This window comes from Tachysurus fulvidraco, chromosome 2, assembly GCF_022655615.1.
Source record: "Tachysurus fulvidraco isolate hzauxx_2018 chromosome 2, HZAU_PFXX_2.0, whole genome shotgun sequence".
Taxonomy (NCBI): domain Eukaryota; kingdom Metazoa; phylum Chordata; class Actinopteri; order Siluriformes; family Bagridae; genus Tachysurus; species Tachysurus fulvidraco.
Window position 1 is genome coordinate 8,313,376 of NC_062519.1, and position 26,150 is coordinate 8,339,525.

Below are 26,150 nucleotides of genomic sequence, written 5' to 3' on the forward strand. Positions count from 1 at the left end.
ATACCTCTTTAGTAAATAATAGCATCATTTGTTTTTAAAGTTTTTCATTCTTTCTGTTTATTCACAAAATGCTTTATTAGACATTTCAACAAAGGTTCGACACAATTGTAGCTTATTTCATAGTTTACAATTCTTTACAAGTCTACATTAGAGACCTGCATCGTGTCTCTTGTGTACCTAAATGTCATTTAACATAATAATGACAGTGAAACAATTTAAGGTTTACTAACAATGTTTGATTATACAATTTTAAAAAATGACTAGTTCAGCAATTACACTGATAACCAACAGATTCTGCATGAAGGTATACACAGATAATAACAACGATTGCACCCAATGTAGCTACTCTAAAACTAGTGGTCCCAATAAACCAGCTTAATAATAAGTTTCCAGCAAAAATGCCTGGTAAATACTTTGTTACATAATTATCTTCACAGGACGTTTTTCAAGTAAACTACTTGTTCATCAGCAGATGTGGATGTACGGTGCAACCTGATTGAGGGATCAACATCCCAGTTATTAACTAAAAGAAATGATCAAATATAAGTTGAGTTGCTGCCCTCCAGTGGAACCCTTCGATCACTTTCGTCTAAAATTGCCAAGTTGCAGAGATCTCGAGCCAGATGCACAGCGGAAAGTGGCTGGTTTGATCCGCCAGTATTTCACTGGATTGGCAAATAGACTGATTCCTGAGTAGAGAGCCTTCTTCACCTTGGTTCTTGTTGGGCAGAAGTCATTCACTCCCACACTGGTAATGTTATTAGCATGGAGGTACACCACCTAATAGTACATGGCATACAGAGGTGTACAAAATACATCAATAGTAAGTAATAAATGAGTTTAAATCAGCATTAAAGTACAGTATTTGACACTGGATGTTATTGAAAATTATCATTGCTGACAGCGGCATAGACCCCCGAATCCAAAATTTCTCATAGTTTTGAAAAATGCTTTGCTACAAATTCGCAGAGATCACACTTTTTCCTCATGGTGATATTTAATTTGATCAGTAACTGCAGCTCTTGACCTGCATCTGCATGCTTTCATGCATTATACTACTGCCACATGTTTGGCTGATTGGAAAATTGCATGTGAGCAGGTGTACAGTACAGATGTTCCTATTACAGTAGACAGCGTCATGTCTAGATATTCGTTATCTTGCTCTTAAACACCATTAACAAAAATTCTTACCTGTAAATATTTAAGTGTGTTCAAACCTGGGGGAATATTTTTCAGCCTGTTGTTATCCAGATGAATTTCTCTGATTTTGGGAATATATGCTAAGCTCCCATTCTCCACATACTTGATCTGGTTGAAACCAAACCCCAACCTGCAGCACATAAAGCCAAATAATAACATCTTCATCAATAGCTGTTTCTATGTACAGGCAGAAGCTATGACTGTAACCTTGTGTTTACCTCAGCAAGTTTTTGTATCGGATAAAGTCTTCCACCTCAACTTTGGCAATTTTATTATAGTCCAAGTGAAGCTCAGTTAGAGAAGAGGGCAGATCTGCGAAAAATCAAGTGAAGCAAATAAACATTTTATAAAGTTATTGCGAACAAATTCTTTTCTGCACTAAATGGTCATATTCAGCTTTCAAAAATTATGATAATTAGTATGAGATCTGATTTTATTTCTAAGCTATATTGTACAATGTTCTGAATAACATTAACTAGCTACTGTTCCCACCATTTTAAGACATGCCAAAGTCATAAAAAGATATATACTCAGTTCTCTTTTTTGTTTTCCACACACTGCTCCTCATCTAGACTTTTTCCCAGATCACATTATTACGTTTGTTCCATTTTCCAACTGCCTCATATTTATTCAAACAAATTTCAATATAAACACTATAGAGTTTTGGATCCACTCTTAGTTTTAGTGTAAAAAAACAAAACAAAAAAACATTAGGTACTAAAATATTATTAACACATTCTATATTACCATAGCATTATTTCTAATATTATAATTATCTAATAATACACTTTTCTCATTGCTGAACAATAAAAGTTCTCATTTGTTAAAATCATGTAACTGTGCATTAGTAAAAGACCTTACCTTTTGGTACTGCTGTTAGATTTGCCTCTGCAATTCTCAGGTAAAGGGTTGCCATATCATTAAAAGCTCCTAGTGCAATACCACTGTTGGCAATTGGATTAGCGCTCATTTCTGGGGGGAATAATGTACTGAAATGTAAGAAATCCTGAACATATATATTCACATTTATATATTCATCTTTAGAACTGTCTTAAATTTAAACATGCTTCTAAGTTATGAGTATGGCTTTATAGCTGACTTTATAGACTATAGCTGCATTTATGATTTTGGACCCTTTGCTGGGAGGCACATAAAGATTACACATAATAAAACTTGCCAGTTATCTGGAAAATGCACATTTATGTTAACTTTTCTTTGCACTAACGTTGTCTAGATAATCTTTCACCCTGTGAACCTTGTGAGCCAGTAAAAGCAGTCTCTTTAGATCAGTTAAAAAATAAAAAACACTAATCTCCTGCTTTGGCACTCATTAAAAAAACATTCATCATCTTTTAAACTGACATTTAATTTACAGCTTTCCAGAATATAAAGTGTTATATAGCACTTGACCAGATGTACTAATAACTAACTGGCCTGTGAGAGGTCTTGTATAATGTGCATTTTCTTAGATATTGTGAGAATATTTCAGAAGAACCATACCTAGAACATGCAAGGAATGCATCCCTTTAAATGCATCCTTTTGGATCCTGCTGATCTTATTGTCATGGATTCTTAGCTCCAAGATGTTCTTTGGCAGATTTTCAGGTATTTGTGTCAGGAGATTATATGACAAGTAAAGTAGACGGAGATTCTCCATGTTTTGGAAAGCCTTTGCATGAATCTTTGAAATCTGGTTATTAACCAGAAACAAGGCCTGTAGCAATAAATACAAAAAAAGACATATGTGACTTATGACATTTATGACTGCAACACTTAACTGTTGCGGTTTTTGTATAAAATAAAATACTTAAGATTAAATGTCAGGGTTTACTTAATACACATGAAGTCCATATATTTGACATGTTCTGATTTTTTTGATCACATTTCAACACGTGCAGTAACTAAGATAACATCATGCAGCCATTAATAACAGTGAAGGCGTCAATCAGTCATTTTTCTTACATAGAGATTTTTCAGTTTTTTAAAATCATCCTCCTTGATTTCAGTAATATCGTTGTTTTGCAGATCAATCATTAGCGTGTCTGCTGGAATGTCACGTGGTACTAACATCAAACCTATTGAAAATATAAACAATACAATGATCCATCATGTTAATTCGGAATTCCCTGTGAGCTGTTTACACCCAGACAGTCCAGCCAAAAGCATCTATTACCTAGATCTGAACATTGAACAACCCTTCTGAAGCACTGGCAGCCAAAAGGGCAGTCTGTAATAAAGTTGTCAATATCGTCATCGTCATCATCATTGTCGTCGTCATCATCCTCATCACTCCCATTGTCTTGTTGCATGATGTCATGGATTTTCATCAACTCCATGACATTTATTGGCTTGTATGGTTTTCCGTGGCACAGGAGAAGCAAGGCGAACAACAAAATGACTCTCATTGTGGACATTAGGTCACGATGTTTAGGGTCTATGAATGGAGGAAAAAAACTGTTCATTTGATTACATTATAGGAAATCAGTTCTGCAACTTTCTAAATACTGCCTTCTGGCTAAAAAGCTCAACATATTGTCGCATGATCTGCATTAGCAGTGTTGTAGTATTTGTTCTAACGTACCAGCATTAAAGACTAATGTTTTTCTTCTGTAGGTTTTTTCAGTAAATAATGTTTTGATGTTCAGAAATGGTTCTTACAAACTGTTCTACAAACCAAAATGTAGAGGAATACTGGAATTAAAAAGTTACTTTCCTGTATAAACTACAGCACCAGCTAGAGGGCAGGAGACACTTAGAGTCTGTAAAATGTTCTAGGTTAAAAAAATTTATATTATTTTGCACCCCTTCTCATCTTCCTTGCATGACCATCATCTAAATTGGTTGCTATAGCTTGGTCAATACAGGATTACTGCCAGAACATGTCTGTTTATAATAAAAAAGAAAAAGAAGCATTAAAATAGAAGTGTTAAAATCAAGTGCACTCTGAAAAAACATGCATAGTAACTTTAACAGTAGAATTAAATGCGATTTAATATAATATGTAATAAGCAAAAAGGTTGATGTGATTTGTCAACTCCTAGTAAAGTCTAGAAAATTTCTGCAGAGAATATCAAGAACCGTAGAAATATTATGGAAGAGATGTAATTATAGTATTTATTGGTGTTGTAACAAAACATACAAACATATTGGAAAATATTCCTAATACTATTTTCTTTTTTTTTTTAATATGTAATTTAAATTAGTTTTATTACTTCCTATTAGAAATGGATATTTATTCAGCTTTTTTTTTTCTTTAGCAGACATTAGGGTTGTTTAAATGATTATGTGTATAAAATTCACTATATTGATTTCATCAGCATCTTATTGATGTGCCTGAGTTAAGATGCTAGGATTTGTAGTACTTATTGTGACTAAGCCATGACTCTGGATTGTAGTAGAAATATCAACACAAGAAAACACTCACTTCAGTATTAGTTCACAATCAATAAATCAGTACTTTATGTAAATGAAAAGCCATACCTGAGAAATAAGTGTTATCCTTGTTACTCTCCAAAATCCTCCAGGAGAAACATTAAACTGTCTGCTGATCCCAAATTCCTACACAAACTTTCAAGAGGGAGGGGAAAAAAAACGAATAAGCTAAAAAGAGTTCCTGAATGGACATAAAAAGAGCAGAGGAGCTACACATGAAAAGACATCACACACTGATCACAGTGTCAGTCAAGTCTTAACTGCTGCTGAATACATAATATTGCTGGTCATATGTTTCACATCACTGCTTGAAACCTGGCCAAAACTGTAAACTTTTATGTTCAAGCTGTTATTATAATCCTTATAAAGGGTATTGGGGTAGGTCCTGGTGGTCCCGCACACTTGGAGTGGGCGTCTTCTTGGCTTTTTAAAGTTGAAATGTTTTTTTTTTTTTTTTACCATTATCGTGAGAAAGCTCTCTGTTCAGCAAAACCATTAAAAAGCCAACAGCCATCTAGCCATTACTGTTTCAAAACATTTTGCCTTTTTATATACAATACCCATATATTTGCTGATATGTGTATTTTACATTAAAGCAAAATATGCACTATAGAATTTTTTACAAAGTGAATAAACCTATTTATAGTTATTGCAACCCATTTTTAATTGGAATAAGTTGATTATATAACTTATTCCTATTACAAATTGGTTGCAATAACTCTATTTAGCAATAACTATACAGTATTTACATACACTAATAATTGCATATGCGCTTAATAAATGACCAAGAAGAGCAAAATAGCTATAAAATCAAATACAAATTGAAACCAGTTAATTTGTTAAACCGACATAATTTGAAGTGGTAATATCACCTAAATGTCAAATGGAATGATCATAAGTATATGGTATGGCTAAAGTCTTGTATAACAGTTTCCAGGGAACACATAACCAAGTGCTTACAACAGCACAAATTTACTTAGGGCTATATTTATGGCATTCTCACAGTGCCAAGTATGAGTAGGTTTGGCCAGGAGACCTGTATATGATGGAAATTCTTCTCTATTAAGTAGATTTTCCCTTAACCTCACGTGCCTGTTTTTTCCCATAAATATTAGCTACCAAATAGCTATATTGACCAGCTTTGATGGGTGTCATCTGGACCCATGCACATTCATGCAATTACCAATCAGCTAATTGTGATGCAGCACATGCATAAACATATTTGCTTAACATTAACACGTGCCGATAGGAGCTTTATATGTCTTCGTTAAATATTAGAAAGGGGAAAAATGTGATGTTAGTGACCGTGGCATGGTTGCCAGTGCCAGACCGGGGATTTGAGTGGGATTTTTTGGAATGGTGCAAAAGTGAAAAACACAAAAACCAACCCAAAAAAAACCTTGTTGCTTAGAGAGGTCATAAGAGGATGGCCAGAGCTGTCAGGAAGACTTTAGCAACTCAAACACTCTTTATAAGCATAGTGAGCAGAAGAACCTCACACATTTTATTTCATTGCTGTTGGCTCATTTTCCTGTGTAATTTAATATGATTTATGTGGTTGATGTAACATCCATGTTGCTTAAAAAACTGTATTAACCAAAAGATATTGTTAATTCAAAGGAAAATACTTATTATCAGTGTCTTAAGGAAAATATTTGCTTAATCTATTTTACACATTTTAGCTCATTCACTGGAAACTTGTACTGTAAAGTGGACAATCTGCCTAATCTATGACTAATAGTAAATTGAGAAAGAAAAATTAAAAATACCAAAAAATTGGCATCTATGGCAAATTGCTGCAGTATAGGAAGAATAAATTTTACATATGCGATGTAAGACCTTGTTCAAGGGCCCAACAGTGGCAGCTTGGCAGGGCCAGGGCTTGAACCCTGATCCTCCAAACAACCCATATATTAAGCATAGTGGACATGCTACATTATAAGACGTTCTTTAACAAAGAAGGACATATAATCATTGATTAAAGGGATGTTTATTTAAATTTTACTGAAGGGGGGGGGCTATATCATGGCCCAATCTATGCTCAGACCCCATCCTCCAAAGGTGGGATATATGAAGAAAGAATTTCACTATGCTGTAATGTATGTGTGACAAAAACAAAGGCATCTTTTCTAAATAGTTCACCTCACTGCATTGGGCAGTCACCCTGTTGTGGATCAGTCTTCTACAACAGCATGCTGTTTTATTCATTGCGTATTATTATTCTGCTATAATTAATTCTGTTTTGTGATGGAAACAAATGGATTTGTAGTGTCCAGTCCATCATAGACTAGATCAGCCATTCCAATTACGTTGCTGTAACAAAGATGTTGTAACAGATTAGAGCTGCTGTAATAGAAAATTGATCAGCATCCACTTACCCATCAGATTTGATTATTCCACAGTGTTCTGATACAACATCTGTATGCTTAAAAGTATGTTTTTCCTTGCAAGCAAATATGAATATTTCCACGAATAAGGAAATTATAAGAATTCCCCTAAGATTATTATTGAACAAATGATTAATATGATTGATTAGTGAAATGTAAAATCATCCATCTGTTTTCTGTTGTGTAGAAAGAACCATTTCATTTAGAAGATATTTTGTACATTGATTACAAACTTCAGGATAAGTCATTCATCCTTCTTTTTTTGAATGTTATGAAAGTATCTCAAAAGGTTTTCTACTGAAGCAACTGAGGCAAAGAAGTTTGAATTATGACCTCTAAATTATGATCAGTTCTTAATATGTAACAACACCAAATATGTAATTTAACAAGATTTAGTAACTAATGTAATTACTTAGTAAGTATTTATAGTAATTGTAGTGTTTGTTGTCTTTTTCACATCTATTGTATCGCTTGTTTGCTAATAACGCTACAGATAATACTAAATTAGACACACCACACACATCAAGAATACACATCACGCACTGAGACCTTTTCATACTGCACAATAAATAGTTCAGGTAAAAACTTTAATGAAGATCAGATACTGACTTAATTATACATTTTAACATAGCTACATTGGGACACATTGATTTGGTTAAAATGCCACGCTGGAACATTTTGGATAAAGATGGCAAATGAAACATATCGAAGTTTATTAAAAAAAAAAAAAATAGGGTTGAAATTTTGGGGCACTGGTGCCATGAGCTTCAGTCACAGTACTTTGTTCCAGTAAGTGACATTTGTGTTTATATCTATGGTAAATACAATAAACAGGGTTGGAAATTGAGGTGAAGAACACACATGCAATGACCATGATGCTCACGTGTCATTAAAATATGCAATATTTAGTGCAATATGTAATGAAATACACACAAGCAATTTATTGAGGCAAAGAAGAATGTTAAAGCAAGATGTGAACAGAGCATCAAAGAACAGATCAGTAAGTACATGGAGATGGATATTATGGTAGAGTTGCAGTAAACCTATCATTACAAAGATTAAGAGTTCAGTGGTGCAAAAAAAAAACCCCATAGACATTGGTCTACAGAGATGTGGAAAAAGTGATCTGTACAGATGAGTCATGCGTCACTATATTCTCAACACTTGGGCCGTTCGTGGCAATGCCAAAAGAAGATACAATCCTGTACATTCGACCCGTTATGCTGCAGGGGGTGTAGCGTCTTTTTCTGATTGAGCCCATGTGACAGTCAGGCAGATAATTATCATCAGCAACATTTTTCCATCATCTCCTTTCCTTTCTTTGTACTGTTTCCGCATGGGAAAGTCATCAAGTTAACCACAATCCATGTGCCTTGCAAACAATTTGAGTTTGCACTCAAATGTCAGGGCCTCTTCTAAAAGTGAGAGTCCACTTTCCCTTGCCTTGCAGTTCAGACTTTTTAACTTCCCCAGATGGCTTCTGCTGTTGAAATGCCGATTCTTTTGAAAACTTTCTTACAGTTTATCCATATGCCAATGGAAAAGGATGACTGATCACGACATCACAACTGATCACACATAACTAAATAAAATAGATATGGACAAAGCTTGTAATCAAATCATAGCACAGCCAGAGATCCACTTTTGAGCTCTTAATGAAGTTAGTTACCCAGAACTGTTTAGCCGTATGCTTGGATTTTATCCTGTTGAACTCCTATTTTAAGTCTTCAAAAAGTTCCACACAATCCTTTGTTTTACATTTGTTGCAGAACATTCATTTGTCATTCCTGTCATTTTGCTGTACCTATACCTAGCTGTTATGATGACTGGTCAGATAGAGATGCTCTGTAATTTATTTAGCAACTTCCAAGTTTTCATCATTCTGGTAAGCATTTGTGATACATGGTGAAAACAGATACAGACCCTATAAGGGAATTTCTCCAGACCCATTCTTATCCAATGTAGCTGTATACTCGAATGTTCTAGCAAATGTCAAAAGAAACACCAGATGAATCATTTAAATGCATCCAGATTCCCAAACCTTTTCCATAGTAACAATTGCTGATTATAAAAAATTACACCTCATCTGTTTCCCATGTATAACCAAACATAGGGATGTGCAGTCATCCAGAATAAATGAATGCATGTGATGTAGTGGTAAACATCAAGCCTTATTTTATTAAATACATTATTAAATACATATCCAGACAAAGGGGTAAATGTGAATCCGTATGGTAGCGAGTGGTTTAAAGGCACAGAAATCGAAAGAATGAATTCGTTCCCAGGAGGTCTTACGAATAATGAGAAAATATATTAGGATACTAGTACATCTTTTTTTACTCAGTAGTAATCATCTTTTGGTTTGTTCTTCATGGTATTGTGCAGCTATACAAATACACTTCTTGTAAAACTATACATTTTTCTTTATGATCTATGAAAATGTATGAAAATTGGTGAAATATTGAAATACTGGTTTTAACAGAATCATATCCTTAATAGCTTTGGAGTTCTGATCTGCCGTTTTTCCCTGACTGAATAATCGGAAAGAAAATATTTCCATTTTGCATTCATAGGAAGACTAAATGTCTAAATATGTCCCTATAACCACATCTGCTGACATGCTCTACATACCAGCATGTAACCATGCCTTAATTCTCCTTGCTAATGAATAAAGGCTTTTGTCTTATAAACTGATCAACATATGTAACAGTGACCTCCATGCAAAACTCTAGCAAAAGTATGGAGAATTTTACATTACATTTTCTTCTCTCAGCATTGATTGGGCACTGTAATAAGAAAGATTAACATGCTTAAGACATCATTATAAGATTATTTAATTCTTTGAGGCCTCAAAACAACACTAGAGTAAGACCTAACACATGCAAAGGCAGATGGAGGAATTTTCCGGGGGTCAAGCAAATTATTCTCAAGGCGCAAGGCTACTATATGCGAATCTTCATCGTTCAAGGGGTCACAGATATTGTCCTCTCCAATGTGCCTGTTGGTTAGAGGAATGAAAACATTAAAAAGACTGTGGGTATATATATATAAATCCATACATATACACACACCACACAAACACACACACACAGTATGTATGTATGTATATATATATATATATATATATATATATATATATATATATATATATATATATATATAATATATATATCTATATATATATATATATATATATATATATATATATATAGAGGTTTATGTTGATAGTGGAGGTCTTTCATTCTTTTTTAAATTATTTTGCACATGCCAAAATACTCACCGTTACCACTGCATGTTATCATGTTATCTTTCTTGTACCAGCAAACAATCTATTTATTGCAGTGCATCTTTCTATAAATGTACTGCCATGATTGTTACAGTATCAGGTGTTTTTTATCACCATTATACCTAACAGTACATGTCCATTTACAGGTTCTGTGAGAGCTTAGCTGCATTTTAGAAATCCTTAATTGTTACAGTGTGTTGAAACCCGATTCTAAATAGAATCAATATCATAGACAATCCAACAGTGATTTTGGTGATGTTTTGGTTTGTATATCTCTTTACACAGATCTTTCTGATCACCTTTATCTTTTTCCGATACATTCTATCCGGGAAGAAAGATGATCTCTTTAACTATGATGCCGCATCCACATGGCATCAGGATTGACTGAATGGTTGTTAAGAATGAAAATCATGTGCTATAGCCTTCACAGAAACCGCATCTTGCACTGTGTTATTTTTGAGAGAAGTGTTAGACAGCGCTCACCACAACCACATGTAAAAACACCAACCGAGGGAACATCTTTTGTAAGAGCATTGTTCATCCATACCCCAACGTTTTGTAAAATCTTTACCAAAGAAAGTTTTGTGAAATTCCCCCTACCCACCCAAAGTATATGTATTAAAGATGGCTATGCAGAATTGCTTTGGACATTTCCAACCAAGTCCCTGTAGCTTTTGTTGTCTGGAAAATACATTTGCTTGATATCAAATCAGTGTTATGTTACAGTACATGATGAACTGTTTGAACTGTTTGTGATACCTTATGTTATTGTTGTTAAGCCTGAGGAAATGTAACACCGTCATCTCATTGACACCGATGGGAATGCTGGTCAGTTGGTTGTGGTCAAGACAGAGTTCGGTCATAGTGTTAAATGTGCCAAAGAAAGACTCTGGTTCCACTCCTTCTCCATCCAGCTTGTTGTAGGAGAGATACAGATACTCAAGGCCAGGCTCCATGTGAGCAAACACGTATCCTGGAATACGTTCGATCTGATTGCCGACCAACACCAGGTGAACCAAGGACTTTGGCAGGAACGACGGGACCAAATGGAGTTTGTTGTGTGAGAGATCAACTGATTCCAGATTCCTTTAAAGATATTGTTCATAAGGGAAACCGGGTGCTAAGCAACTAATGTATTCGAAATGTCAAGGAATATTTCTATATTCCACAGGAAAATAAAACATTTGCTGGGGTTAATTTTATCATGTAATATGATGTGGTTTTATATTATTTTTACATACCTGTGATTTAACCAAGCAAAGGGTGAAATCCGCGACTCATCTATTTTATTGTGTCTTAAAACAACGACTTGGAGGTTTTTGCTTTGGTTAAAAGCTCCGTCAGGTATTTCTTCAATTAAGTTGTTTTCAAGATGCAACTCCTAAAAAACAAAGCAGAAAATTTTATTTGATTTAAAATATATTTTTGCACTTAAGCATGTGATGAAACCACAAACATCGTGTGTCACTGGCCTAGGTTTGGGGGTTTCTTAAAATTTAACTATGAATTGTCATTTCTTAGGCTTAATTAATACTTCCGTGTCTTTGTAATCGCAGGCATGAGCACCTTATATGCACATGCAGTTTTTTTAACTACATGACAGACAGAAGGCTGACCCAACATATAAAAAACAGTAACCACAGATATAAATACCTCACTATCAGACACTTGTGCTTTGGGTCTTGTCACTGTTGTACAGTTGGTGGCTGCCATCGCACTCACATGTTAAATGACTGCATGTAGGGCAGTGTGACGTATAACAAACCAAAACATACGGAAAAAACACAGCCTCATGTTTTATAGTGTTAAGGGCAACGCAGATGAGGCAGTGCAATACAGACCTGAGCAGGATGTTTGTAATAAAGATTGTGAGACAAAGAAAAGCCAACTCTTTATGGTCCCTACCAAATTATTAGAATTGCTCCTCCTTAGTTATTTTGTTTCTAGCATACTGATGGATCTATTGTTTTCGGTCAGCTCATGTTTCTAAGGCTTGTGTGTCATGAACTCTGCTAGAATCGCTTCCATATGGAAATACCGCATGGTTCCTCAGTTAAATGACCTTTTCACTAGGAAAATATTGCAGTTCAGTCTGAGTGCTCCTAGATGTAAGTGGCCTGAGGCAACCAAAATCAATTTCTCTATTTGTTGTATTCCTTAATATAGAATTAAGGGCTTTTTGTTTATAATAAGTGGATTTTGGGCAACTGGGTTATAAAATATAAAATATCACAGGTTGCAGGGGAATAAACATAATACATAATGGCATACATAAACGTGTGGTTTCGGGTTGTCCGTGTGTCAGTCTGACATTCCTGTGATATCTCAAGAAGGAGTGATTGAATCTTTGGATATACTGTAAGGTATTATTAATGTAATCAGCAAATAAACTGATAAACTAGATTTTAGAATTTATCCAATAAGGTCACAGCAAGTAAGTTGCAATAAGATCACAGCAAAGTTAAATATCTGAAATCATTTCTCTGCAATAGCTTCCTGATTGAGTTGTAAAGATTAATTAACAACGCTCAACGCAATTTTGTGCTTGTACTTCTTGTCAGTAATGATATATCCAAAGCTAATGCTAAGTAATGCAAACTTGTTATAGCAGAATAACTGCCAGGTGTCTGAACTCCCATTCGGTAATAAGTGGATAAAATGATGTAGTTATGTTGCTTATTCAATGTGTTAATTGATTATTCATTGTTTCTTTGTTTGTTATTTGTTATATTTTATGACCAAATGGGGGAGCTGTTGAGAATAACATGGTTCAGTAGACTTTATCTACTGTATGTACGCTGTGTTCCGTTACTGTTACCCATAACACCACTTTGCCCCAGTTGTCCTTTAGTCTCATGGAGACCACAAATAAAATATAAAAGAAATTATGTTTTTTTATTTTGGTATGTGATCAATGATGTATATAAGATAACACATCAGCAGCCAACATTTCAGTGTGAGACTGTTCAGATCTGCTGAAGGTGGTGCATTGTTTATATAGCGTGATTTAGTGTTGTGTAGACGGTTTGGTTATAATCACATTCTTTGTTGGAACTGAAAATATTATTATATTAGATTTAGTTAGCATGCAAGTATCAGGGAGGCTCTTAGATCCCTGGTTTGTTCCTGTGTTCAGGATTTTTCCCGGTTCTCCTGCTTCCTCCTACCTTTAATGAATATACCAGTTGATGGACTGGATACGCTGTGACCAAATGTGAGAACGTTTGATGAGATTCATTAATGAGATGAACAAAATGCATGTCAGATGGCCATGTGAATTTTTGCATGAGCAGTGGAATAGTATCGGTTACAGCAGGGTGAATAAGCTTTGACAGATGACCTGCCACCATATCGTATCCACACTTCTAACAGTACCTGCAGATTCGCCGGAAGTCCTTGAGGGATGGTGCGAAAGTGGTTCCTGCCCAAGCGTAGGTAGGTGAGCTGTTTCAGTGTTGTGAAGACTTTGGGATTTACGTTTGCTTCACTCAGTAAGTTTCCTTCCATTTCCAAAGTAACCAGATTGCTCAGACCTATGAGGGGTTATGACAAAACTTTTAGGCATCACTCAAAAACATTATTAGTTACGATGCTCTACAAGCCTGGATGGTTTACCTTCAAAGCTGTCCTCATCTATCTCTTGGAGGTTGTTCTCATTGATCTTTAATTCTTGTAGCATATATGGAAGCCCTGGGGGGATTTGTTCCAACAAATTTCCATCCATATATAACCGGGTTAAAAATTTAAGCTTCTGTAAATACAATTAAAATAAAATGGCATTGTTTCAAATTAAAATAAAACCGGAGAAATAGATTAGTGAAGTTTTGGACACTTTGACTTTTTTTGTACATTTTCCTGATACAAATAATGTATTGCAACCTGATGCAATCTCATGTAAAATTCATTATCTTTAAAATGCAAAATGATGTTCTTTCTCTAATCTAGACACAATATTACATTATTTCTAGTGTATCTGTGGTGGTGTTGTGTGACTGGACTACTACTAAAGGTTTTGTTAAATAAAGAACTTCTTTATAAAGCTTTTGTGAACTACAGAGTATAACTGAATGTAGGAGCAGGCTTTCCGATATTTGTCTTGATCAGGTGCCATGGAATTCTTTGTTTATTTTAATTGGCAATTCTAAGTAGCCTGAGCACAGGGAGGAAAAACACTGCAGCACTAATGTTTGTGTCAGCTCTAAAGTCAGAATTGATTATTCATGACTATAAAAACACAGTGTTGTTTTTATTAGTGCACTTTTATGTATTCGTATTCTGTCTTCATATTGGAAAAGTGGGCGATGGTGGACCAGAGTGTAGGGCACAGAATTATGTTACTTAGGCTAGGGCTTGTACTACTCTATTGACAATTTGACAATCACTGTTGAGCAAGGACCTTTTCCTACATCTGATCAGCTCAGTTTTAAGTCACTTTGGATAAAAACATTTACAAAATGAATGATTGCAAATGTAAGTCCTTACCGTAAACGCTTGTGGATCAATTCCAGATGATAAGATCTTATTTTTTCCAAAATCTATCCACTCCAAATTCAGCACACCGTTAAATGCTTCAGCTGGAATGGTAGTGATTGCATTTCCTGTGGATTCACAAAATACGGTGTGTTAAGTCACTACAGATTGCTCGAATTAACTAGTCATGATAGAGATTATTTTATTCACCAAAAGCATTTTTGATGAATGACGTTGAGGTCCATTTTTCTTTCCAGATTATAAGGTAGATAAAATACTTTCAAAGACGAGGTCATGGTTATAGCAAGGTAGGTTGTAAGAGTGAAGCTTTGTGGAAATACTACACAAAATGTGTTAGAGCATTGGTTTGAATACTTTTAGCCAATAATGTGGAAATTGTTACTTTACTGCATTAGAACTATTTTGCAACTCTGACAGTATTGTCCTACGCTATGGAAGTCTAAAGAGGCTATGTATTATTATTATTTTCTTTCTCGTGATCCCGGCATAAGAACATGTTCTAGAGGCAGCAAAAGTGCAGTAACGCAGCATCATGGATGATCACACTCGCTTTTCCTTGGATCAGGGAATCACTCAAACTGAATCACCTGTCAGTGATTGACGCTTATGATGGACATGTCAGAAGCTACCTCGCACATACACCAGAAACATTCCCAAGGCACGAGATTTTCCACATGATACAATTACGTTATGAGAAATCTGTTTTTTTGAAGTTGTATTGTAAATCAGATTTATATTAATGTACATGTTCTAATACTATATCCTATCTATACTGACAGCTCATTCACATGTAACAGACACCCTACGTAACTGAACCGCTCTGATAACCCGATTCATAAATGTGTTATTTAACAAAGGTATTGTTGATTAAGATTTCTGGAAGGAGATGTTTGTTTAACATTTTTGGAAAGAGTCTCCAGTGTCAGCATTTCTGCTGCCTTGGAAATGGTGATTATATTCTGGTAATATGACAAGCTGAACTGTTCAAAGCTGCTGAAATCTGAGTGATAAAAGATCCACATCCAATTTGCTCAAAGCTGCATTACAACTCCTAATGGTTAAATTATTTTTTTTTTATTATTATTATTTTATGATGTTCTGCAGGTTGTTGTGACCTTAATCTCTCATGTATAATTACTAACACATTTTAATTCTGCCATTGATTTAAGAAACATCACAACACACAAGAATAAGACATCACATCCTACACTGTAGAGCCATAATAAATCAGGTTGTAATATAGTCTTTCCTTACAGTTAGACTTGTTACCGTTGGCCTGCACACATTGTTTGTACTTTGTAGTCATCCTTACCCTGTAGATTGAGAGATTTGAGCTCAGGGATGGAAAGAGGAGGAATACTGGTGAGTTTGGCATTTTCACAGGAGACAATGACATCAGAGATCGTGCATCCCTGAGGGAGTGCGTAGCTAATCCGTGCAGATTCCTCGTCTGCATCCTCTCCCTCTCCAGCGTGACTGGGCTCAGACGGTGCAGTTGGAGGAGGAAAGACTAGAGGGGTAGGCGACTGTGGTGGCATTTGGAAAACATCCCCTCTTAACCACACAGTCTCTTCCTCCTCCTCCTCTTCATCTTCCTCTGCCCTCAGTTCATTCCTTACTCGCTCTGCTTCATCCTGAATAGTCCTCAGCCTTTCCCTCTCTTCCTTCTCTCTCCTCCTTATTCTCTCTTCCTCCACCCGCTGGAGTTCCTCCATTCTCTTTCCTCTCTCTTTTTCTGCTTCTGCTCTCATTTCTGCTTCTTCTCGCAACCTCCTCATTTCCTCCTCTCGCTCTTGCTCCTCTAATTGTTTCCTCCGTTTTTCTGTCTGCTTCTTCTGCTTCTTCCTCTTCTTATGCTCAGCATCTTTCCTTAGGATCCTCTCCTCTTCCTTCTTGTATTTCTCTTTTCTGGAGCTATTCTCAGGCAGAAACGCTGCGTCAGTGATGCTTGGATCATTAGGAACAGGGGAATCTCCAGAGTGTTCAGAGACTTCATGAGCTGTGATTGTTGTAGTAATACATCAAGAGTCAGAATCAATTCAGTGTTTGAGAACTATTAATTTTAATATGAATTACATTAAAGGTGATATATCCACACCAGAATGTAAAAAAAATGGCAATTCCTTTTGAAAATTGTGCAGAAAATACCTACATACATTAGGTCTGAGGGTAATATAAATAAATATTTTTAAATATAATAACTTTGATAGAATGGGTTGTGATTTCCATGAATTAAAAAAATGTTTGTTTGTTTGTTTTCCTTTTATTTAAATTACGCTTGGAACCATTGGTTAGTGAGATATGTATGCACTGAGTAGTTTCGCTGCTTCTGGGCAAAATCTACAAATATTGCATGATTAAGATTTGAATGTAGATTTGACAAACTTAACAGAAACAAAGACACAATGGCCAAAGAAACTTAGCCCTTTAAAAGTGAAAGCAAAGGAGTTCTAGGTTGGACCAAGGTATTTTACTCACTGCGCTCAATGCAGATTGGGCAGCACTGTCCGATAGGTTTAAATTTGAGTTGGCATTCTAAAAACGGACATTGCATTTCATCACACACCACATTCCCACTGGAGCATAAGCAGGTGATGCAGGGCTTCGGTGACCACACAGTTTTATCAAACATAGTGATGCCCTGAAATACACACTGTCCTGTGTTCCCTAGAGGAAATGAAGGATTGAATTGGGTTAATAGCACTATTATATAGCACTAATTTATGATATAATTTGTATATATATATTTTTTTTTACAGTGGACATTGTTACAAAGTGGCTTTGCAGACACACATTACTGTATTTAGATTTAAATTCATAATGAGCAAGTTAGAGGATATGGTGGTAAGGAAAAACTCCCCGAGATGACATCAGGAAGAATCATAATCTTCTTCCAGGTGACTCAGAACAATAAGATTCTGAGCCATTCATTCCCAATGTCCAATTCCCACCCACCAGCCAGTTCTTCCCTATCCAACAACAGCGTCCAGCCCAGAAGAGTGAAGGCTATGCTTCACATGCTTCCTCTGAGACACATGAAATCTATCAGCTGCAACTTTTCTGTTAAACTGTAAAAAGTTGCTGCTCCACATTCTGTGTCAGCATAACACACTCTGAGGAAAGTGCCATCTGCCCTGTCTTGCCTACACAAGCTCACAGATACCTACAGTGGGCTAGTGTGTATGTACTGTATAAGTGTATAATGTAATCTACATGTTACTTGTCTCCTTGTGATTATTAACACAGGACACAATCAAGGAGCTTTTTATATTAGCTTGGAGTTCTTGTGAAATATACTGCGAGACCAACCATTTCACATTGTAAACTTATCTTCCTGTTGACCAGAATTGCGGTTCTTACACCGTAGCTGCTCAGATTGAATATACAGCCAGTAATCATGTGGTCAGTGTAATACCACCATGGGCAATATGGTCATGTCAACAAATAGCTGGCTTCCCAAGATTTTCCTTTCAGGAAATACCACAAGTCCTCAGTGGAAAGCATAAGTTGACCCTAAACCTACGAAGTTTATAGCCATGTTAAATCATGTTAATAATTATTGAGCTGAGTTTTCAAAATTCTCTTAGCTTTCTCTCTCTCTTTTAGGAGAACTTGGAGTTAGCAGTCATTTTGAAAGACTTATAGCTGATTTGTAAAACAGTTTACTGTAAAACAGTTTTTATTGTTAAATACAGTGATTTGTACTAATATAAAGCCAGATTCAGTAAGCTTTTGCGTCAGTCAACTTTAAGGACCCCTCTTAAGTATATACTGACCTGGAATAACATTGTAGTTCGGCTTTGGTTCCTCTACCCCTTTATAAGACTCAATGAAAACTGATGCTCCGTTATATCCACCATTTACTGGCATCCTGCCTTGACGGACCATTTTCTTCCCCCTCCTTCGTCTTCCTTTAGCCATGGGACGATTCTGATTCTGTTCTTTGGCAACACTGTAGCTTAGCCAGCAGAAAAATGACACGGCAAGTAAAAACCATAGTCTCATGACGGAAGTCTGTGGAACGAAACGAAGATCTTAGACCCCTTTGTCCTTAATATACCCCTTTTAATTTATAGTTTCACACACACTTCTATAATAACAAGTCTGGAAATAAATAGCAAGTTACATTGTATTTGGGCTTGTGTATTATCCTGGAATGTCAGACACCTCGGTGAATATAGTGGCACCTTATAGCAAAACAGTAAGGCTACCCAAAAGCTATTATTTAGTTGTGTGTTACAGTAGGTACCAATTACTAGTTTTAAGTGTCATGTTTAGATTTAACAAGATGATAAATATTTTTTTAGTAGAATCACTCTTGTTCCTGACAAACAGCTGTACACCTTTCAGTTTTCTGTATTTCTGTAATAAAACTGTATTTAATATACCAAAACTTTCTCCTCACTGCAGAAGAGCGAATCAATTCAATCCATGTGCAACAAAACATTTCCACGCTTTCTTTATCACCAGAAATAAACCATTAAAACAATGCATAAGAGGAACATTGGAACATAACATTGCAAGAATAAGCTACACAATAATTAAGTCTTGAGAAGAACAGTAAGCAGCACAGATTTGCGATTAGTAATCAAGGCAGGAAGTTCAGACGTGCTTAGGGATACCGCCCCTGCTCCTTAACCGATGTCAACACACAGGCTGCGAGCCTTAGGCATTGTGTCATGTGGTTAGTGCTCAAACAGATCTGGGTCTGTGGCACAAAGGGAAAAAAAAGAAGAAATCTGATGAGTGAGGAGAAAAAGAAGGAACCATAGAATGCATTTCTATGGTTAACAAGCCTTTTAGGATGACAAGGCTCAGATGGAAAGAACTTTCGAAGAGGCAAAAAGAGAGGAGGGCAGAAAATATCTAGTAATGAGTCAGGACATCCAGCATAACTTTGTATGGGTTTTTTTTTTTCTGAACGCAATTAGAGAGCAGTGTTTACACTATAGAGTTTCCCAGTCGGAACAACTGCTGGAACAAAACCAACAAATGCAAACAATTAACTGATTTTTTTTCTCCACACGCACTGTTGTTTCATGTGTGTGTATATATTTTTAATCATCCCAAGTACTTGATCAAAAACTCAAACTGTATCCAGAAAGAGCAATGCTACTACTAGTAAAGTTACATCTGCTGAAAAAAACAGTGCAGATTCCTGAAGGTTTAACAGCTTTATTGTTGGTTAGAGGTAAAGGAGAGCAGAAACAAGCAAGGCATTAGTACATTACCAGTTTTTTGCAGGCAGTTTTGCGAGGCCAAATATTTCCGCCTTTCCCAGGCTGTGTGGGCTTTGCCAGCAACGCTATGATAGCGTGCGTCTACTCGGCTGCCGAGCTGACAAATGTCTAAAACAGACGAGGCTGCGCTCTGAGCGAAGCCAGGGCTTGCCTAAGAAGCTTCTTCAGTTCAGTATTTGAAAGACACAGTCTTAGTGTCAGGTACAAGATACTGCCTCTTTTGGAAGAAAGAGGTTGGTGATTTGCTGTGCTGTAATTACTAGGCTATGGAGGTGCTGTGAACAAAAGAGATGCCATATAGCTTGTCATTAGTTCTTATGTTAGAACATCCACTTAGGATAGAAACTTGGATGTAATGTACATGTTCAAAATTCCCTGAGGCACAGAGGATCTGTATAAACTGATAAGAACAACCAAGAAAGTGTCCTGGATATGAATTTTCAGTGTGCATTAAAAGGTTTTCTTCCCCATGATCCTTTTGTCCAGCCCCATCTCCCGTTTCATGGGTGGGCAAAAGAATAAGGAGGCTGTATCCAGTTTCATATAGAGGGTGGTTATGTCTAGTCTGTAAGTGCTGTTTTGGGTTGTTGATTTATGGATAACATGTGCAGTACTGTAAGATTTATCCTTCATTTTTCTTCCTTTATGTTATACAAATTTTCATTTATATGATGTCAATTCTTATATACTGTGTCATTCGTTTTTCCCTAAAAATGTGCCGCGAATGTATTTGTACTAGTGACCTGTGTATAAAATGTAAGAACACATGAAGCGCCTGACCATCACAGACCATAATGAGTGTAAGATCAAGGAGTTAGTGTTTGTGAGACATATAATTTGAATGATGACAGAGGCTGAGTTTGTCTCTGTCATAAAGAGACATCTCTGAAGTGCCATTTTTATGATGAGGTTGTTTAAATAGACAGAAACAATTCTCCTTAAATCATCATTAAGTTTCCCTCCAGAGGAGAAAAACTTTGACAAGTAAAACTGTAATATGCATTATTTGCTTTACTTAAAGGGACAGTACTGTAATCTACTTTTGGGATAAAAATGGAGGTTGACTTCACAGTGTATAAAACACTGTATAATACACAGATTATATAAAAGATACAAGACTCTTTTAAATATATCAGTTACAGATGATTTTGCAGCCCTGGTTGGAATATCGACTTGATGGAGTATAGGACTATGTACATTTGTTCTGTTCATCCACCACAACATGCAATTTCACAATTAAACTCATTTCTTGTTAATGAGAAAAAATGATGTGGTGTTGAGCAGGGTTAGAATAAATACCTCTGGCCTTTTGTTAAGCATGCTAATCTAGAGCACAAGCACATTGTAAACTAAATTGACATGATTGCAGATGAATGTACCGAATTTCAGTTCCAAATATTCAACACAAAGCCTGATTTGACTAATTACACTCATAAATAAGGAGAGCTAATCATTATAATGAGGTGATGTTTTGCAGAAGTGGAACATTGGCCTAGTATCCAGCTGGATAAGACAAGCCACCGCACATTTTTATAGGTAGTGAACTGACTTGATGGTGACTGGTGATTTATAGATTATTTCTGTTTTAACCATGCAGCAAAGTATTAAACTTTGTTTAGTTTCCTGCTACATAGAAAGATTAAGATGCAAACACTTTTAGAAAAAAATTTTTTTTTTTTAATATGTTTTTCAATATCTGCTACAAAAGTGGGTTTGATTGTCGATTACTAGCTTAAAGTTGGTGTCCAATTTATAAGTTAAACTAAGAAGAATCAATTCATTAAGAATAAGTATATTTTTGAACCATATACATCAGAATCAGATTTATTGGATACTTCCTTCATTTAAGGTCTTGGGAAATGGTAGTGCCCAGAAATTTGACCCTTATGTTAAATATTCACTTTAAGGCCAAAAATTTTTATATACATTGCATTCAGTGAAGGTTACTTAATGCAGAAAGACTGAATACTGTCTTCAAAACACTTTGTTTTACTTATTTGTTATACTTATATAGGTTATACTTTGACACATTTTTAGACCCTGAAGTTGTCTTCGGTGTCATGTTACAAGCTCTTCACAGCTGGATTCATCCAGGCCTTTTCTTCAGGGCCCAAGACATTTTATTTTATTTTATTTTTTTTAAGCTATTTTGGGTCATCGTCTTGTTGGAAAGTTTACCTGTGCTCTATCAAAGGTCTTGACAGCTCTTGAGGTTTTTTTTTAGGAAATATGATCTATTCATCAGGAAAAGCCTTCTAGTGCTTGCTGCTGTAAAAACATTTTCACAGCATGATGTCACCACTGTGTTTCACAACAGAGATACAGTAGAATTGGCCAGGCAATGAGCTGTGCCTGTTTTGTTGTTGTGTTTTGTCCAAAATTAACACTTCATGTAAGAGTTTAGTCAGAATTCCATCACACTCAGAATTCTGACTAAACTCTTACATGAAGTGTTAATTTTGTCCAAAATTAACACTTCATGTAAGAGTTTAGTCAGAATTCCATCACACCATGCAATCCTTTCTCTCATGGCATAAAAGTCCTTTTAGGTGCCTTCTGGCAAATCCAGAGTGAACCATTTTACATTTTACTCAATCTGAGCCTTTTACTCAGGTTTTTATTTGGCTCCTTTATCAAAAATACCAGATGATTACTGTTCTTCTGGCCGGTTCTCGGTTACCTCTCTGACCAGAGCTCATACACCAGTTCAGTTGTGGGGCTCGATGTAGAAAGATTCTTGGTTGGTTGTGAAATTGATTTAATGCTGCAAAATTCTTTGTTCCTTTCCTTAGATCTGTGCCTCAACAGAAGTCTAGAGGTCTACAGAAAATGTGTGGTTGTGGCTTTAACATCGAGGGTGTGTGTCTTGAAATCATATACTATCAACTGAATTTAACATAAGCAGATATGGGACTTGAGCTGGCGGGACCATGAGCTCAATTGGGTTTAAAGATTTATGTATTTTTGCATGTAGTGGAGAATCGGTTATAAGTGAGTTTAAGGCTATAAGATAACCAAATGAGAGAAAATGTCAAGTGAATGCATTATATACAGCTTAGTGTGTACAGATAGACCTCATGACTACAGGACCTAATTAAAATAAAGTGTACAGATTTGAAGAGGCCCGGGGGATATTTTATATAGCTAAGCTTTTCTTTATCTTTCAGCATCGATCCCTACCTCTGGCTTTAACTATACCTTTTGATGTAGATGTTACTCAGATTTTAAGCTGTCATATGACTCATCTAATGGGTAAGCACAGCTGCTGTTTTTTATAGTAAGAGAGAACAGGATGAGCCGTTCATCATAAACCGAGTAAACCATCATATACCAAACACATGTGAAATCATTTACAGGAAAAGATGGGACAGGAAAAAGTCTCCTCCATGTAACATCTGTTGAAATCCTGTCTTGTGATTTGAAGGAAGAGGATTTTCTTTACAGTACGGCGCAGACACAGTCGAGTTTATTTCTTATAATGATGTAATGGATGAAAATAAAAAACAGGGATGCGTACATATTCTTGCAAGATGTTTTTTTTGCTACTCGCTGATACTGATATCAATTCTAGTCGTGTCTAAACAGTAGACTTCACTTAATCAGAATTCAGTTACCTGTTATGAATAGGTTAACATCTCAAGTTTGTTTCTTTTGAGAGATATTAACTGTTTAATGTAACATTTTTAACAGGTCTAGTTTGAGAGTTTACTCTCCTGTTTACTAATGATCTTTTTGCCAGACTCTCTTAAAGAGGGCATAACATGCTGGTTATAAAGCAGGTAATCTTTTAATAAGTGAAGTGACAATGAGACATACAGCTAAGTATGGTGACCCATACCGAATTTGTTCTCTGCATTTAACCCATCCAAAGTGCACACACAGCAGTGAACACACACACCGTGAACACACACACACCGTGTACACACACACACACCGTGAACACACACCGTGAACACACACCCAGAGCAGTGGGCAGCCATTTTTATGCTGCGACGCCCGGGGAGCAGTTGGGTTCAGTGCCTTGCTCAAGGGCACCTCAGTCATGGCCGCCCCAAGACTCGAACCCACAACCTTAGGGTTAGGAGTCAAACTACAGTATCTAACCATTAGACCATGACTTCCCCGCCTTTTTAGTTATTTCCTAGCTTCAATTACAAACTGTTTGCCTAAAAACATGGCAAGTAATTGGGATAGTGAAAATTCGGTAAATCTGCGCTTTGTTGCTATAAAGGAACATTTTGCTCTGCACAATCATGACAAATTAGTACAGTGTATAAAAAGTGCAGTTTTGCGAGTTTTCTTAGGTTTCTGTGAAGGTTATGCTTCATTTGGTTATTATTTTATTTGGATTTGTTTACTCTTTCCTTGTTTATATATAGGGGAATAGTTATGTAGAAGTTAAAGAAATTACAGTAGAGGTGCAGTGGGGAAGAGCAGCTTTTACATGCCATAAATAACATCAGATTCTCACAGATTCTTGAATTTTGGTTTAATTTGATGGCAAAAAAGTACTCGTACTATAGTTGAACTGTTATTAAAGTACAATTCATTATCATAACCCTTCTTGTCAGTGATTTATAATAGATCATCAAGAACACCATTCTTGGTATGAGGTGTTATCTTCAATGTCTCTTCTAGCATTGCCTAGATGGTTTAAAATGGTTTATCAGGTTAATTGTATTGTAGAAAGATGTAGTTCCTCCTCTTGACATTTTCACAGAGGACAGTTTGCAGTCTGTTTGGTTTTGATAGGCATTATTAATCAGGAAATGCCTCCGGATCAACGTCATTTTGTGTTGTCTGTTGATTAATGACAGCGTACTCTAACCTTATGTCACAGAATACCGGTTGTATCGGCTGTCTGTATTGGGGTATGTTTTATAGGTATGAGTAAATGATTATTGGTATCTACTGTATGTGTCCATGATTAAAAAAGAGGATTCCAAACTTTTTACAGACAATATAGTCATGACATTTGAAGTTAAATACAGTACATGATATAATTGTGCATTAGTATTCTTTTTGGGAATATTTAAATTAAACTATGTCAGAGTACAAGTAGGAATCTTCCACCCTGATTTTTTTTAATTTATTTTTACACTTTTGCCTTAAACAGCACACGAAACATGAAATATTTTCCTTTTCCGTTCGAGATTTTATTGTTCCTGAATCTGTGATCCAAAAGATTATTACCATTTGCTGTATACAACCACAAACCTCATAAAGTGAAGAGTTGTCTGAGAGAAAAAAGACCCAAATGTTGGTCAGAAACTATGATTGTGTCATCCCGGTATGCCTCTTTAATTGCGTTCGCAACTTGTATAAAATGTAAGATGTCTTTTTCCACTGTGGTAGTGCTGGTGTTAGTCTCGTATGGATGTGTTTATATGGAAGAATTCATATTATGCCAGAAAACTGAGGTAGTCTGTTGTGGCATGCCTGGTGTCAGCACTTTCAGTGAAGGAGCTGTAGTTCTTTCCTGCACTCGAGCAGGGTACCTTAGGGCACGTTTTATTTAAAGTGCTCCCAAAGGGCTTCTGATTTAAAGCCATAGTTTTATGAAAAATCTGATTTACACCATTCTCTGCTTACCACAAATCATTAGTTGATCATGGAAGACGTATTTGGTGTCAGATGTTTGTATTTTCAGATGACAAACCATCACCACTTCGTTCATAGCTATTCAAAGTTAAATTAAATTAAAGGCTCTGTTATGCTGTGATGGACATTAGTGATGACATCATTTTGGTGTATATGTCTATCGGTTGGCTTTATCTTATACTGAACAAATCTGTCCTGGTCTGCGTAGTCTCATCCACGATAAACCCACCTCAGTGTGATGTATGAAAATGATGTAAAGCATATTCTATGGCCTTTACATTTACCAGATCGCAACCTAATTTAACACGTATGGGAGATTTTGGAGTGATGTCTGATAACACCAGGAAGAACAGCCTTCCTCATCCCAGTACAGTTTCAGAGACCTACTGTACACAAAACATGAGAGGATTTTCTGGTGGCTCATGGTAGACTAACACCTTACTAAATCATTTTCTGTTGTTTTTTTTATTTCACTTCAACCACTAGAAATGATAATTATCCTTTAGGCCCCAT

General features: G+C 36.0%; 3 protein-coding genes across 4 annotated transcripts in view; 1 reads left to right on the top strand and 2 right to left on the bottom strand.

Moving 5' to 3' along the window:
* LOC113639110 (centromere protein P) overlaps window positions 1-26,150 on the top strand; it is a 70,616-nt gene that overhangs the window by 39,924 nt on the left and 4,542 nt on the right. The window lies entirely within an intron of this gene.
* Window positions 60-4,955, bottom strand: aspn (asporin (LRR class 1)). Its single transcript, XM_027140797.2, has 8 exons — window positions 4,681-4,955; window positions 3,374-3,634; window positions 3,163-3,275; window positions 2,701-2,914; window positions 2,062-2,172; window positions 1,419-1,512; window positions 1,192-1,330; window positions 60-780 (listed from the first exon to the last, which is right to left on the bottom strand). Exons 2-8 carry the CDS (start codon window positions 3,612-3,614, stop codon window positions 580-582), a joined length of 1,113 nt encoding a protein of 370 aa, XP_026996598.1. The 5' UTR covers window positions 3,615-3,634; window positions 4,681-4,955; the 3' UTR covers window positions 60-579.
* On the bottom strand, window positions 9,172-20,442 carry ecm2 (extracellular matrix protein 2, female organ and adipocyte specific). The gene is made up of 10 exons (XM_027140795.2): window positions 20,028-20,442; window positions 18,573-18,810; window positions 17,275-17,463; window positions 16,109-16,795; window positions 14,788-14,903; window positions 13,921-14,056; window positions 13,681-13,838; window positions 11,547-11,686; window positions 11,065-11,391; window positions 9,172-10,017 (listed from the first exon to the last, which is right to left on the bottom strand). Exons 2-10 carry the CDS (start codon window positions 18,799-18,801, stop codon window positions 9,849-9,851), a joined length of 2,151 nt encoding a protein of 716 aa, XP_026996596.1. The 5' UTR covers window positions 18,802-18,810; window positions 20,028-20,442; the 3' UTR covers window positions 9,172-9,848.

Coding starts and splice junctions, on each gene's coding strand:
- aspn (XM_027140797.2), bottom strand. CDS start 3,614: ATGTCCACAATGAGAGTCATTTTGTTGTTCGCCTTGCTTCTCCTGTGC. Junction 2,915..3,162: donor AAAAACTGAAAAATCTCTAT/GTAAGAAAAATG, acceptor TTATTGCTACAG/GCCTTGTTTCTGGTTAATAA. Junction 2,173..2,700: donor GCATTCCTTGCATGTTCTAG/GTATGGTTCTTC, acceptor TATTCCCCCCAG/AAATGAGCGCTAATCCAATT.
- ecm2 (XM_027140795.2), bottom strand. CDS start 18,801: ATGAGACTATGGTTTTTACTTGCCGTGTCATTTTTCTGCTGGCTAAGC. Junction 16,796..17,274: donor CCCAATCTGCATTGAGCGCA/GTGAGTAAAATA, acceptor CAACAATCACAG/CTCATGAAGTCTCTGAACAC. Junction 14,057..14,787: donor TTGATCCACAAGCGTTTACG/GTAAGGACTTAC, acceptor TTGTATTTACAG/AAGCTTAAATTTTTAACCCG.